Source organism: Petromyzon marinus, chromosome 35, assembly GCF_048934315.1.
Source record: "Petromyzon marinus isolate PM22_M1 ecotype Great Lakes invasive population chromosome 35, UKy_Petmar_22M1.pri1.0, whole genome shotgun sequence".
Taxonomy (NCBI): Eukaryota; Metazoa; Chordata; class Hyperoartia; order Petromyzontiformes; family Petromyzontidae; genus Petromyzon; species Petromyzon marinus.
The window spans coordinates 13,484,895-13,502,416 of record NC_133701.1 but is presented as its reverse complement, the minus strand read 5'-3'; the positions used below and the strand labels follow the sequence as shown (position 1 = coordinate 13,502,416).

The following is a 17,522-nucleotide window of genomic DNA, read 5'->3' as shown; positions in this document are numbered from 1 at the left end:
TGGTCATCTACATCGCCATCATGGTCATCTACATCGCCATCATCGTCATCTACATCGTCATCATGGTCATCTACACCGTCATTATGGTCATCTACACCGTCATCATGGTCACCTACATCGTTGTCATGGTCATCTACACTGTCATCATGGTCATCTACATCGTCATCATGGTCATCTACATCGTCATCATGGTCATCTACATCGTCATCATGGTCATCTACACCGTCATCACTGTCCTCTGCATCGCGATCATGGTCATCTCCATCGTCATCCTGGTCATCTACACCGTCATCATGGTCATCTACATCGTCATCATGGTCATCTACACCGTCATCATGGTCATCTACACCGTCATCATGGTCATCTACATCGTCATCATGGTAATCTACATCGTCATCATGGTCATCTACACGGTCATCATGGTCATCTACATCGTCATTATGGTCATCTACACCGTAATCATGGTCATCTACATCGTCATCATGGTCATATACATCGTCATCATGGTCATCTACACTGCCATAATAGTCATCTACATCGTCATCATGGTCATCTACATCGTCATCATGGTCATCTACATCGCCATCATGGTCATCTACATCGCCATCATCGTCATCTACATCGTCACCATGGTCATCTACACCGTCATTATGGTCATCTACACCGTCATCATGGTCATCTACATCGTCATCATGGTCATCTACACTGTCATCATGGTCATCTACATCGTCATCATGGTCATCTACATCGTCATCATGGTCATCTACACCGTCATCACTGTCCTCTGCATCGCCATCATGGTCATCTCCATCGTCATCCTGGTCATCTACACCGTCATCATGGTCATCTACATCGTCATCATGGTCATCTACACCGTCATCATGGTCATCTACACCGTCATCATGGTCATCTACATCGTCATCATGGTCATCTACATCGTCATCATGGTCATCTACACGGTCATCATGGTCATCTACATCGTCATCATGGTCATCTACATCGTCATTATGGTCATCTACACCGTCATCATGGTCATCTCCATCGTCATCATGGTCATCTACATCGTCATCATGGTCATCTACATCGTCATCATGGTCATCTACATGGTCATCATGGTCATATACATCGTCATTATGGTCATCTACACCGTAATCATGGTCATCTACATCGTCATCATGGTCATATACATCGTCATCATGGTCATCTACACTGCCATAATAGTCATCTACATCGTCATCATGGTCATCTACATCGTCATCATGGTCATCTACATCGTCATCATGGTCATCTACATCGTCATCATGGTCATCTCAACCGTCACCATGGTCATCTACACCATCATCATTGTTATCTACATAGTCATCATGGTCATCTACACCGTCATCATGGTCATCTACACCGTCATCATGGTCATCTACATCGCCATCATGGTCATCTACATCGCCATCATCGTCATCTACATCGTCATCATGGTCATCTACACCGTCATTATGGTCATCTACACCGTCATCATGGTCATCTACATCGTCATCATGGTCATCTACATCGTCATCATGGTCATCTACATCGTCATCATGGTAATCTACTCCGTCATCATTGTCGTCTACAGCGTCATCATGGTCATCTGCATCGTCATCATGGTCATCTACATCGTCATCATGGCCATCTACATCGTCATCATGGTCATCTACATCGTTATCATGGTCATCAACATCGTCATCATGGTCATCTACATCGTCATCATTGTCCTCTACATCGTCATCAAGGTCATCTACATCGCCATCATGGTCATCTATACCGTCATCATGGTCATCTACACCGTCATCATGGTCATCTACATCGTCATCATGGTCATCTACATCGTCATCATGGTCATCTACACCGTCATCATGGTCATCTACATCGTCATCATGGTCATTTACATCGTCATCATGGTCATCTACACCATCATCATGGTCATCTACACCGTCATCATGGTCATCTCCATCGTCATCATGGTCATCTACATCGTCATCATGGTCATCTACATCGTCATCATGGTCATCTACATCGCCATCATGGTCATCTACATCGCCATCATCGTCATCTACATCGTCATCATGGTCATCTACACCGTCATCATGGTCATCTCCATCGTCATCATGGTCATCTACGCCGTAATCATGGTCATCTACATCGTCATCATCTACACCGTCATCATGGTCATCTACACCGTCATCATGGTCATCTACACCGTCATCATGGTCATCTACACCGTCATCATGGTCATTTACCTCGTCATCATGGTCATCTACACCGTCATCATGGACATCTACACCGTCATCATGGTCATCTACACCGTCATCATGGTGATCTACATCGTCATCATGGTCATCTACATCGCCATCATGGTCATCTACATCGCCATCATCGTCATCTACATCGTCATCATGGACATCTACACCGTCATTATGGTCATCTACACCGTCATCATGGTCATCTACATCGTCATCATGGTCATCTACACCGCCATCATGGTCATCTACATCGTCATCATGAACATCTACATCGTCATCATGGTCATCTACATCGTCATCATGGTCATCTACATTGTCATCATGGTCATCTACACCGTCATCATGGTCATCTACACCGTCATCATTGTCGTTTACACCGTCATCATGGTCATCTGCATCGTCATAATGGTCATCTACATCGTCATCATGGCCATCTACATCGTCATCATGGTCATCTACATCGTCATCATAGTCATCTACACCGTCATCATGGTCATCTACATCGTTACCATGGTCATCAACATCGTCATCATGGTCATCTACATCGTCATCATTGTCCTCTACATCGTCATCAAGGTCATCTACATCGCCATCATGGTCATCTATACCGTCATCATGGTCATCTACACCGTCATCATGGTCATCTACATCGTCATCATGGTCATCTACATCGTCATCATGGTCATCTACACCGTCATCTTGGTCATCTACATCGTCATCATGGTCATTTACATCGTCATCATGGTCATCTACACCATCATCATGGTCATCTACACCGTCATCATGGTCATCTCCATCGTCATCATGGTCATCTACATCGTCATCATGGTCATCTACATCGTCATCATGGTCATCTACATCGCCATCATGGTCATCCACATCGCCATCATCGTCATCTACATCGTCATCATGGTCATCTCCATCGTCATCATGGTCATCTACGCCGTAATCATGGTCATCTACATCGTCATCATCTACACCGTCATCATGGTCATCTACACCGTCATCATGGTCATCTACACAGTCATCATGGTGATCTACATCGTCATCATGGTCATCTACATCGCCATCATGGTCATCTACATCGCCATCATCGTCATCTACATCGTCATCATGGTCATCTACACCGTCATTATGGTCATCTACACCGTCATCATGGTCATCTACATCGTCATCATGGTCATCTACATCGTCATCATGGTCATCTACACCGTCATCATTGTCGTTTACACCGTCATCATGTTCATCTACATCGTCATCATGGTCATCTACATTGTCATCATGGTCATCTACACAGTCATCATGGTGATCTACATCGTCATCATGGTCATCTACATCGCCATCATGGTCATCTACATCGCCATCATGGTCATCTACATCGTCATCATGGTCCTCTACATCGTCATCATGTTCATCTACACCGTCATCATGGTCATTTACATCGTCATCATGGTCATCTACACCGTCATCATGGACATCTACATCGTCATCATGGTCATCTACACAGTCATCATGTGATCTACATCGTCATCATGGTCATCTACATCGCCATCATGGTCATCTACATCGTCATCATGGTCCTCTACATCGTCATCATGTTCATCTACATCGTCATCATGGTCATCTACACCGTCATCATCGTCATCTACATCGTCATCATGATCATCTACATCGTCATCATGTTCATCTACATCGTCATCATGGTCATCTACATTGTCATCATGGTCATCTACACCGTCATCATGGTCATCTACATCGTCATCATGGTCCTCTACATCGCATTCATGGCCATCTCCCGTGTCATCATGGTCATCTACATCGTCATCATGGTCATCTACATCGTCTTCATGGTCATCTACATCGTCATCATGGTCATCTACATCGTCATCATGGTCATCCACATCGTCATCATGGTCATCTACATCGTCATCATGGTCATCTACACCGTCATCATTGTCTTCTACATCGCCATCATGGCCATCTCCATCGTCATCATGGTCATCTACATCGTCATCATGGTCATTTACATCGTCATCATAGTCATCTACATCGTCATCATGGTCACCTACACCGTCATCATGGTCATCTACATCGCCATCAAGGTCATCTACAACGTCATCATGGCCATCTCCATTGTCATCATGGTCATTTACATCGTCATCATGATCATCTACGCCGTCATCATGGTCATCTACATCGTCATCATGGTCATCTACATCGTCATCATCTACACCGTCATCATGGTCATCTACACCGTCATCATGGTCATCTACATCGTCATCATGGTCATTTACATCATCATCAAGGTAATCTACACCGTCATCATGGTCATCTGCATCGTCATCATGGTCATCTACATCGTCATCATGGCCATCTACATCGTCATCATGGTCATCTACATCGTCATCATGGTCATCTACACCGTCATCATGGTCATCTACATCGCCATCATGGTCATCTACATCGTCATCATGGTCCTCTACATCGTCATCATGTTCATCTACATCGTCATCATGGTCATCTACACCGTCATCATCGTCATCTACATCGTCATCATGATCATCTACATCGTCTTCATGGTCATCTACATCGTCATCATGGTCATCTACATCGTCATCATGGTCATCCACATCGCCATCATGGTCATCTACATCGTCATCATGGTCATCTACACCGTCATCATTGTCTTCTACATCGCCATCATGGCCATCTCCATCGTCATCATGGTCATCTACATCGTCATCATGGTCATTTACATCGTCATCATGGTCATCTCCATTGTCATCATGGTCATCTACATCGTCATCATGGTCATCTACACCGTCATCATGGTCATCTACATCGTCATCATGGTCATCTACGCCGTCATCACGGTCATCTACATCGTCATCATGGTCATCTACATCGTCATCATCTACACCGTCATCATGGTCATCTACACCGTCATCATGGTCATCTACATCGTCATCATGGTCATTTACATCATCATCAAGGTAATCTACACCGTCATCATGGTCATCTGCATCGTCATCATGGTCATCTACATCGTCATCATGGCCATCTACATCGTCATCATGGTCATCTACATCGTCATCATGGTCATCTACACCGTCATCATGGTCATCTACATCGTCATCATGGTCATCAACATCGTCATCATGGTCATCTACATCGTCATCATCTACACCGTCATTATGGTCATCCACACCGTCATCATGGTCATCTACACCGTCATCATGGTCATTTACATCGTCATCATGGTCATCTACACCGTCAACATGGACATCTACACCGTCATCATGGTCATCTACACCGTCATCATGGTCATCTACATCGTCATCATGGTCATCTACATCGCCATCATGGTCATCTACATCGGCATCATCGTCATTTACATCGTCATCATGGTCATCTACACCATCATTATGGTCATCTACACCGTCATCATGGTCATCTACATCGTCATCATGGTCACCTACACCACCATCATGGTCATCTACATCATCATCATGATCATCTACATCGTCATCATGGTCATCTACATCGTCATCATGGTCATCTACATCGTCATAATGGTCATCTACATCGTCATCATGGCCATCTACATCGTCATCATTGTCCTCTACATCGTCATCAAGGTCATCTACATCGCCATCATGGTCATCTCCATCGTCATCATGGTCATCTACATCGTCATCATGGTCATTTACATCGTCATCATGGTCATCTACATCGTCATCATGGTCACCTACACCGTCATCATGGTCATCTACATCGCCATCAAGGTCATCTACAACGTCATCATGGCCATCTCCATTGTCATCATGGTCATCTACATCGTCATCATGGTCATCTACACCGTCATCATGGTCATCTACATCGTCATCATGGTCATCTACGCCGTCATCACGGTCATCTACATCGTCATCATGGTCATCTACATCGTCATCATCTACACCGTCATCATGGTCATCTACACCGTCATCATGGTCATCTACATCGTCATCATGGTCATTTACATCATCATCAAGGTAATCTACACCGTCATCATGGTCATCTGCATCGTCATCATGGTCATCTACATCGTCATCATGGCCATCTACATCGTCATCATGGTCATCTACATCGTCATCATGGTCATCTACACCGTCATCATGGTCACCTACATCGCCATCATGGTCATCTACATCGTCATCATGGTCCTCTACATCGTCATCATGTTCATCTACATCGTCATCATGGTCATCTACACCGTCATCATCGTCATCTACATCGTCATCATGATCATCTACATCGTCTTCATGGTCATCTACATCGTCATCATGGTCATCTACATCGTCATCATGGTCATCCACATCGTCATCATGGTCATCTACATCGTCATCATGGTCATCTACACCGTCATCATTGTCTTCTACATCGCCATCATGGCCACCTCCATCGTCATCATGGTCATCTACATCGTCATCATGGTCATTTACATCGTCATCATGGTCATCTACATCGTCATCATGGTCACCTACACCGTCATCATGGTCATCTACATCGCCATCAAGGTCATCTACAACGTCATCATGGCCATCTCCATTGTCATCATCTACACCGTCATCATGGTCATCTACACCGTCATCATGGTCATCTACATCGTCATCATGGTCATTTACATCATCATCAAGGTAATCTACACCGTCATCATGGTCATCTGCATCGTCATCATGGTCATCTACATCGTCATCATGGCCATCTACATCGTCATCATGGTCATCTACATCGTCATCATGGTCATCTACACCGTCATCATGGTCATCTACATCGTCATCATGGTCATCAACATCGTCATCATGGTCATCTACATCGTCATCATCTACACCGTCATTATGGTCATCCAAACCGTCATCATGGTCATCTGCACCGTCATCATGGTCATTTACACCGTCATCATGGTCATCTACACCGTCAACATGGACATCTACACCGTCATCATGGTCATCTACATCGCCATCATGGTCATCTACATCGCCATCATCGTCATCTACATCGTCATCATGGTCATCTACATCGCCATCATCGTCATCTACATCGTCATCATGGTCATCTACATCGTCATCATGGTCATCTCCATCGTCATCATGGTCATCTACGCCGTCATCATGGTCATCTACATCGTCATAATGGTCATCTACATCGTCATCATCTACACCGTCATCATGGTCATTTACACCGTCATCATGGTCTTCTACATCGCATTCATGGCCATCTCCATTGTCATCATGGTCACCTACACCTTCATCATGGTCATCTACATCGCCATCAAGGTCATCTACAACGTCATCATGGTCATCTACATCGTCATCATGGTCATCTACATCGTCAAGATGGTCATTTACATCGTCATCATGGTCATCTCCATCGTCATCATGGTCATCTACGCCGTCATCATGGTCATCTACATCGTCATCATGGTCATCTACATCGTCATCATCTACACCGTCATCATGGTCATTTACACCGTCATCATGGTCATCTACATCGTCATCATGGTCATTTACATCATCATCAAGGTAATCTACACCGTCATCATGGTCATCTGCATCGTCATCATGGTCATCTACATCGTCATCATGGCCATCTACATCGTCATCATGGTCATCTACATCGTCATCATGGTCATCTACACCGTCATCATGGTCATCTACATCGTCATCATGGTCATCAACATCGTCATCATGGTCATCTACATCGTCATCATTGTCCTCTACATCGTCATCAAGGTCATCTACATCGCCATCATGGTCATCTACACCGTCATCATGGTCATCTACATCGCCATTATGGTCATCAACATCGTCATCATGGTCATCTACATCGTCATCATGGTCATCTGCATCGTCATCATGGTCATCTACATCGTCAGCATGGTCATCTACATCGTCATCATGGTCATCTACATCGTCATCATGGTCCTCTACATCGCATTCATGGCCATCTCCATTGTCATCATGGTCACCTACACCGTAATCATGGTCATCTACATCGCCATCAAGGTCATCTACAACGTCATCATGGCCATCTCCATTGTCATCATGGTCATCTACATCGTCATCATTGTCATCTACACCGTCATAATGGTCATCTACATCGTCATGATGGTCATCTCCATCGTCATCATGGTCATCTACGCCATCATCATGGTCATCTACATCGTCATCATGGTCATCTCCATCGTCATCATGGTCATCTACATCGTCATGATGGTCATCTACATCGTCATCATGGTCATCTGCATCGTCATCATGGTCATCTACGCCGTCATCATGGTCATCTACATCGTCATCATGGTCATCTACATCGTCATCATCTACACCGTCATCACGGTCATCTACACCGTCATCATGGTCATCTACATCGTCATCATGTTCATTTACATCATCATCAAGGTAATCTACACCGTCATCATGGTCATCTGCATCGTCATCATGGTCATCTACATCGTCATCATGGCCATCTACATCGTCATCATGGTCATCTACATCGTCATCATGGTCATCGACACCGTCATCATGGTCATCTACATCGTCATCATGGTCATCTACACCGTCATCATGGTCATCTACATCGCTATCATGGTCATCAACATCGTCATCATGGTCATCTACATCGTCATCATTGTCCTCTACATCGTCGTCAAGGTCATCTACATCGCCATCTTGGTCATCTACACCGTAATTATGGTCATCTACATCGTCATCATGGTAATCTATATCGTCATCATTGTCATCTGCATTGTCATCATGGTCATCTACATCGTCATCATGGTCATCTACATCGTCATCATGGTCATCTACATCGTCATCATGGTCATCTACACCGTCATCATTGTCCTCTACATCGCCATCATGGCCATCTCCATCGTCATCATGGTCATCTACATCGTCATCATGGTCATCTACATCGTCATCATGGTCATCTACACCGTCATCATGGTCATATACATCGTCATCATGGTCCTCTACATCGCATTCATGGCCATCTCCATTGTCATCATGGTCACCTACACCATCATCATGGTCATCTACATCGCCATCAAGGTCATCTACCACGTCATCATGGCCATCTCCATTGTCATCATGGTCATCTACATCGTCATCATGGTCATCTACACCATCATAATGGTCATCTACATCGTCATGATGGTCATCTCCATCGTCATCATGGTCATCTATGCCGTCATCATGGTCATCTACATCGTCATCATGGTCATCTACATCGTCAGCATCTACACCGTCATCATGGTCATCTACACCGTCATCATGGTCATCTACACCGTCATCATGGTCATTTACATCGTCATCAAGGTAATCTACACCGTCATCATGGTCATCTGCATCGTCATCATGGTCATCTACATCATCATCATGGTCATCTCCATCATCATCATGGTCATCTACATCATCATCATTGTCATCTACACCATCATCATGGTCATCTCCATCATCATCATGGTCATCTACATCGTCATCATGGTCATCTACATCGTCACCATGGTCATCTACACCATCATCATGGTCATCTACATCGTCATCATGGTCATCTTCATCGTCATCATGGTCATCTACACCGTCATCATGGTCATCTCCATCGTCATCATGGTCATCTACATCGTCATCATGGTCATCTACACCGTCATCATGGTCATCTACATCGTCATCATGGTCATCTACATCGTCATCATGGTCATCTCCATTGTCATCATGGTCATCTACGCCGTCATCATGGTCATCTACATCGTCAGCATCTACACCGTCATCATGGTCATCTACACCGTCATCATGGTCATCTACACCGTCATCATGGTCATTTACATCGTCATCAAGGTAATCTACACCGTCATCATGGTCATCTGCATCGTCATCATGGTCATCTACATCATCATCATGGTCATCTACACCATCATCATGGTCATCTCCATCATCATCATGGTCATCTACATCATCATCATTGTCATCTACACCATCATCATGGTCATCTCCATCATCATCATGGTCATCTACATCGTCATCATGGTCATCTACATCGTCACCATGGTCATCTACACCATCATCATGGTCATCTACATCGTCATCATGGTCATCTTCATCGTCATCATGGTCATCTACACCGTCATCATGGTCATCTCCATCGTCATCATGGTCATCTACATCGTCATCATGGTCATCTACACCGTCATCATGGTCATCTACATCGTCATCATGGTCATCTACATCGTCATCATGGTCATCTCCATTGTCATCATGGTCATCTACGCCGTCATCATGGTCATCTACATCGTCATCATGGTGATCTACACCATCATCATGGTCATCTACATCGTCATCATGGTCATCTACATCGTCACCATGGTCATCTTCATCGTCACCATGCTTCACATGAGGAGGAGTGCCAGCACGCTGGGCGGTCTCACCGTTTTTCAGCCACATGATGTCCTCGTTGAGTTTGGTCACGGCCACCATCTCGATGGAGGCCGTCTCCCCGCGGCTCACCGTCACCGTGGGGCGGCTCGGCAGGAAGAAGGCTGCGGTGACACAGTCGGTGGCACGTGGTCAGTGACACACGGTGACTTACGGTGACGCAACACTCTGAAACACCGTGACTCATGGCGACAAATGGCCGCGACACAATGCGACGCGCTATGACGCACAATGACGGTGACACTCGGTGACACAGGCATGCCATTAGACGCCATTATTGCGCTTGTTTTCTCAGGAAATCCTCACCGAGTCTCCTCTTTTGCAGGAGGGTCCTGCCAAGTTTTTGCAATCGGGGGGGCGACGGGTATTGCTCTGTTTCCAAATCGAGTCATTCGTGAGGAATTTTTCAAATTTGGGAAATGTGGACTGTGACGCTGTCACACGATGCCCTGCTCCTCTTCTTTGGTGACGTCGTCACGGGGTCTTTAACGGACGCTGTGAGCTAATACCACACCACCGCAGTATTTACCGGGGCCGCCTACCAGATTCGCACCGCGAACTTCAAATGCCACATCACTGCCCATTGCACTGACACACACCACCCTCCGCGCCACCTCTTCGCTACCCCCAACACCAGCTCTCATCGGTCACTCAGTGGCGGTGACGTCACGATGGTGCTGGTGCCAGGCTAGGTGCAGGTTGTGGCATGTGGAAGGCATCGCCGCTGGCAGGTCACGGGACAGACGCTGTGGGTGTCGCGGCTTGGCCGAGTGACGGGTGGCACCAGCTGAGCTGCCCCGCCTCCCCACTGTGTCCCCGACTCAAAGGCAAAGATCCCCCGTATAGTCTTAAAAAGACTGTCGGAGCAAGTGCTGTTAGCGAGGCAAGGGGTCCAACGCCACGCCCCAGCTACTTTCGTCTCCCCAGTGCTCAGTTCACACAACGCACCACACACTCGTTTAAGGCTGAGTCGACCTAGGTGAGGCCCAGGGACCCAAGGCCGTAGCCATGGAGTCAACATCGGGGGGGACCAAATCTTCCAGGGGGTCTGGGGGTCCCCAACTAAGTAAAATATCTAAATTTTAAAAGTAATTTCCCGCCTAAAATATTTTAAAATTCACTAACACATGGAATGGACTTTTTATTTATGTTTTACAATAATGTCTAATAGTGAATATTGTATTACATTGCTCTGTGTCATTGTATGTAATGGCATAGATTAGGGATTAATAAAGTACAACCATAACCACAATCATATAAACCAAAAATCGATGCATTGTTTTATATGAAGACAAGTCCAGATAGTGTGGCCAAGCTTTAGCAAAGTGTTGTTTTTATTTACATAGCATCGCAATTATTATTTTTATATATTGGGGGGGACATTTTGAGCATATTTGAATATTGGGCGGGGGGTGTGTCCCCCCCCCCCAATATATTATAGTTACGGCCTTGCAGGGATCAGTTCAAATATTCGGCCGCTGTGTTTTAGGCCCTGAGCGAGAATCGAACTCGGTGGCCGGGGTTCGTAAGAGGAGGGATCAGGAGGGGGGGGGATGAGGAGGGGAGGGATGAGGAGGGGGGGTGAGGGAGGGTGAGGGGGGGTGAGGGGGGGGGATGAGGAGGGGGGATGAGGAGGGGGGATGAGGAGGGGGGGGATGAGGAGGGGGGGTGAGGGAGGTGAGGGGGGGTGAGGGGGGGGATGAGGAGGGGAAGGGATCAGGAGGAGGGGGGTGAGGGGGGGGTGAGGGGGGGGGATCAGGAGGAGGGGGGTGAGGGGGGATGAGGGGGGGGAGGGATCAGGAGGAGGGGGGTGAGGGGGGGTGAGGGGGGGGATGAGGAGGGATCAGGAGGAGGGGGGTGAGGGGGGATGAGGGGGGGGAGCGATCAGGAGGAGGGGGGTGAGGGGGGGTGAGGGGGGGATGAGGAGGGGGAGCGATCAGGAGGAGGGGGGTGAGGGGGGATGAGGGGGGGGGATGAGGAGGGGGAGTGAGGGGGGGGCCGCACCGCGCTCGCTGATCTTGGTGGTCGTCAGCACGGCCATGTCGGCGCCCCGCCGGCTGCTGGCGAGGCAGCTGAAGACGCCGAGTCGCGCCCAGCTGAGCCTGGCGGAGAGCGTGAGGCGCACGGTGTTGACGCGGCGGCTGTCGCGCTGGCTCTCGAGTCGCGGGGCCTGGCGCGCCGCCATCACGGGCTCCAGCTCGCGCGAGAGGCGCAGGTCCACGTCGCGGTCGCCCGCCACGCACAGCAGAGCCGTCTCCTTGTGGTCGCCCACCGTGGGACCGAAGTTGATGAGGGTCACGTCCATGACGCCGCCTGGTGCCGGGCGTCGTCGTCATCATCATCATCATCGCCACCATCACCGGCATCAGCAGCGGTATCACGCGCGCATGGCAGGATCTGCGAGAAGCTTAGCCCAAACTGAACTAATTTTGTGTACTTTACCAGGTAAGGCTCACTGAGCCATATCGCTCAGAAGCGACTTGGCCACAAATGACGGCCCATCGAAGTGGCGTATCATCGTGTGGAAATGTAACGCAGCCAAATAAAACCATCGCTAGAATCATCATCACGACCACATTCGCCACCATCATCATCACCACCACCACCACGGGGGTTGCCGACGTTTACGAAAACAATACCCGGACACATTTCACAGTCGTCGTGAGTCGATTATGAAAACCGCGCAGTTTGCTTGGGATAACGCGCAGTGCTAAACTGGTAGCGGATCTGTGGACAAATCGATTCCTGCCACTCGAACACAGCCCTTGTCCAGGTCCAACCCAAGCAGGTGGGCCAACCATCACTCTCATCATCACGAGCGACGAGAGGCTCACACACAGAGACCCGTGGACTCGCGTGGAGACCACCCGCCTGAGAAGGGCTATGGTGATGCCACCAGTGCAGGACAGGAGGACGAGAGGGAGTCTGGAGATGGGAGAAGGTCGTGGGGCCAGATGAGGACCCCTGTAGGTGACTCGAGCAAAAGTCGCCCAACAACACGAGCCCATGGGGAAAGAAACCCCGTGCGGTAGTGGGACTTTTGGCTTGGAAGAAGATGTAAATGCTATGGGTCTCTATGCAAGTCTATGGATAATATGACTCTATGGGGCTCTGTGTTATGTCTCTAAGTCGAAGTTTTTGGTTACGTATTTGTGTCTGCATGTCTCGTAAGACCACGCGAGTCTGTAGGTCTGTAAGTGCATCTTTACGCATGTCTGTGGGATGTCCCTACGTAACCCAATGAGTGCCTCTAAGGGCGATGTACGTGACTGTAGCGGAGAGACAGAAATAGCAGCACAACGGAGAGAGACAATCCAAGCAGCAGCAGCAGCGGCTGACCCCACACAAGAAGAAGTAGAAGAAGACGGAGTCCATGGATCACCTCGCTGCCCGATCTCTCACCTGGCCCCCCCATGCTGAGGGGCAGCCACAGCAGGCAGCAGCAGGCGAGGCGCAGGGGCCACATCACCAGCGCTACCATCCTCCTTCTTGTCCCTCCTCCCCGAGCGCGGGTCTCGTCTCCGAGCGGTGTGGAGCGGCAGCGTCGCTCAAATTCCTCTCGCGAACAAAATTCTCCTCCCCTGCCCCGCCGCCGCGAGGTGAAATCGAGCGAGGCGCCGTCCCCGAGACCTTCCCGGGCGCCGCAGTGACCACTTGCGGTGGCTGCGTCGCGAGTGAATCGTCAGGGGGTGGCTCTGCGCCTCCAGCCCGGATGACATCAGCCAGCCCGGCCGGGGGGGGGGGGCGGAGTGTGGGGGCCACGGTGCAGGATGCGGGATTGGTGGGGGGTGGTGGGGGTATCGGTCCACGACTTATTTGATCAAAACACAACTCTCTTCCTCTGCACTGATCGCGCTCCCCCCACTGAATCAACGCCCCCTCTCCCGCCCCACCAGGGAGCTGCTGCTGCTGCCGCTGCTGCCCAGGCGTGCGTGGCTCTGTCGGGGGGTGAATGAGCACAACATATTAATAATAAGTCCGTCCACGTAGATAATGTTATTTATTAGTTTTGTTTACGCACGTCCCATCGGCCCACACGTGCACAATATTCAGCAACTTTTTGTTCAACACAAGCGAAACTTGTGCTTGAACAATGAACGTCGTGGAGACTATAACAACACGAGTAAGCAGAGAAAGATAACTGCTTATTGTTATTTGTGTTCTCACCGTATTTATGTATGTATAGTAGTCGATCTATTGGACACACAGCGAGGGTGTTTGCAGATACACGTCTGACATTGTTTAACACTCCTGTGTGCTAAAGCAGAAACAACGTTTGTTAACGTAACGATATTCATCAAGATTGATATTATTTGGATGTCAGGTGCCGAAGGGTGTGCTACAATTCATTTTAACTCACGGCGATGTGACCCAAACATAATAAATAATCTGTCGCGAAAGCCGACGTGACGTGTCGAACGTACGACAGCTCACATTACTGATTCAAGTATGCCGATGAAACATTGCAACGTGACTTTACCGAAAGAACTAAGAATATCGGTTCAGAGCTTTGCTTGTATGTAGAACTTATTTCGCACCGTACGCAGCCAACCGTGCGAATCGGAGTTATTGAACTGCTGCTGCTGCTCACTAACGGCACTGCTGAGAAGGAACCCCACGCGGCTGATTTGTGGCATGGCTGCGCTGCTGTGGACGGCAGTGGCGGAAACAATCGGAATATTTATTTATACTGGAGAAATCTGATGAGCTATAAAGCTCTTTTTCATATGTCCAGTGGGGGCGGGTACGAACGTCACAACAAATCAAAAAAAGACGTGATCGTAGTGCAGAGTACAAGAATGGTAAACAAATCACCCAGATACAACTCAACCATCCCCACCATCCCCGTCATCCTACCAGGCAGAGCCCACTCAGGTACGGGCGGGGGGGGCGTTGGAGGCAGTGCCCCGCCCTCCGCCCCCCTTAGGAAGTTCTGGATCCATCTTTAAAGGACAAATCTAGAAGTGAGGCAGTTCGATGTTGGTTCCCCCTCCTAGACCACATGGTATCACTGTGACTTGCCTCGAAGGTCGTAATAATAACAACAATCCAGAAGTTACGCCTTTATTTATCCAGAAAGGCTTACGACCTTTTTTTGTTCAAGAGGACCCCGCATTGCGATGTTTGTAGTTTACGCTCCCACGGCGGACAGTTCGCAAACACGACACCGACTCGCCTCGCGAGGGCCTTTCTCGTCGTGGCGAGCAGACCTTGACATTGGCATCGAGGCTCTTCCTCAACGCACGGCTTGCCAGCGTGGCGGGCCCAAGACTAATAATCACTCGTGCCATGTTTGAGGCTAATTTCCATTGTTGATGAGCGCGTGTGGCTGGTTTCGCGTTCGTGATAAACCAGAGAACTCAAGATTCAATCAGAATATTTACAGTGGAGGAGTCCGATGAGCTATACAGCTTTTTCACAGAAGTCCAGCAGGGGCAAGGGATCAGAAGGTTACAACAACAACAATACACAAACACGATAGGCGACATGAACCCATAACGCTGGCATACGAGGAGGCGGGGGGGGGGGTGTTGATGGAGACTCAGTGACTGCCATCTCCTGGCCCACAGCTCCTCGCTGCCCCCACGCCTACACCACCTGGCAAGCCGTGGTGGCCACGGAGCCCCACACTGAGGGCGACGGTCGTTGAACACGCAAGGAAGAGGCTGTAGCTGAGCGAGGGGTATGGGACACCAGGCAGAATGAGAACTATGAAGTTCGAATCCTTTGGCTGACAGTCTCTCCACCAAGGGCCACTTCGAATGTACCCGACTCTATACATTGACTTAAAACTTTCGTGACTGCAGGAATTCATATTCTTGGTTCTTTCGGTAAAGTCACGTAGATAGAAAATAAATAAAAATATAAAAAGCTCCGTTTCGCAACGCAAGCGGTCGTCATCAGGCTGCTAATAGCTGTGTGGAAACCCTCCCCGTATAGAGGCGGTTACATCTTGACTTAAAGCTTTCGTGACTGCAGGAATTAATGTTATTTTTGTTATTTTCTTTGAACCTATCTACGTGCCTTTACCGAAAGAACCAAGAATACCCGACTCTATATTTGAAGAGTAAAATGTTCGGCCTTGGCTCGCTCTGGAAGACAGAACGACGCGGACACGCGGGAAGGCGGCGGCAGCAGCAGCAGCTCGTGTTGAGACAATGCCGCGAAGATGCACTCCTAGAAGGGGGTGCGGCCTTTGTATGTGGAGGGACAGCAGACACGATGTGTATTGTCTGCTTATTCATTGTCTCGTAAAGGGAATTGGCTCAATGCTTAATCCCCCTTCCCCCCCCACCATCATAGCCTTACTATCTTCACACGAGCTTCTAAAACCATTCTATTTAAACACTCACGACTCAATGATGTTATCTACTGAACAGCTGGGGCAAGGAGCTGCCAGTGAACCAAGCAGATTGGGCTGATATTTTTAACACTATTCAACAACATAGGCAGTATCACCGAACAATAAGTTATTCAATCTACTGCTGCCCTAAGGAGGGTCACAAGCTTGGAGGAATCATTTACCCTCACCCCTTGCCACCGTAAATGTCCTCGGTCGCTTGGTAAGCACTGACAAAGTCTGCATCAGTGTGTCACGAATTGCTCTTGCTCTGTGTATGTACAGAGGGAAAAAGTATTTGATCCCCTGCTGATTTTGTACGTTTGCCCACTGACAAAGAAATGATCAGTCTATAATTTTAATGGTAGGTTTATTTGAACAGTGAGAGACAGAATAATAACAAGAAAATCCAGGAAAACGCATGTCAATAATGTTATA

The 17,522-nt window shown here is 48.1% G+C and overlaps 1 protein-coding gene across 2 annotated transcripts in view; it reads right to left on the bottom strand.

The window, feature by feature from the left end:
- Positions 1–14,465, bottom strand: part of TIE1 (tyrosine kinase with immunoglobulin like and EGF like domains 1) — a 61,919-nt gene extending 47,454 nt beyond the window's left edge. For both annotated transcript variants that reach the window (XM_032966313.2, XM_032966314.2), the window contains exons 1-3: positions 14,147–14,465; positions 12,749–13,057; positions 10,738–10,848 (exon numbers count right to left, since the gene is read on the bottom strand). In XM_032966313.2, coding sequence (XP_032822204.1) covers positions 10,738–10,848; positions 12,749–13,057; positions 14,147–14,225 — 499 coding nt within the window. In that variant the 5' untranslated portion in view covers positions 14,226–14,465. The remainder of the gene's footprint in view (positions 1–10,737; positions 10,849–12,748; positions 13,058–14,146) is intronic.
- Between the last annotated feature and the right edge of the window lie 3,057 nt (positions 14,466–17,522).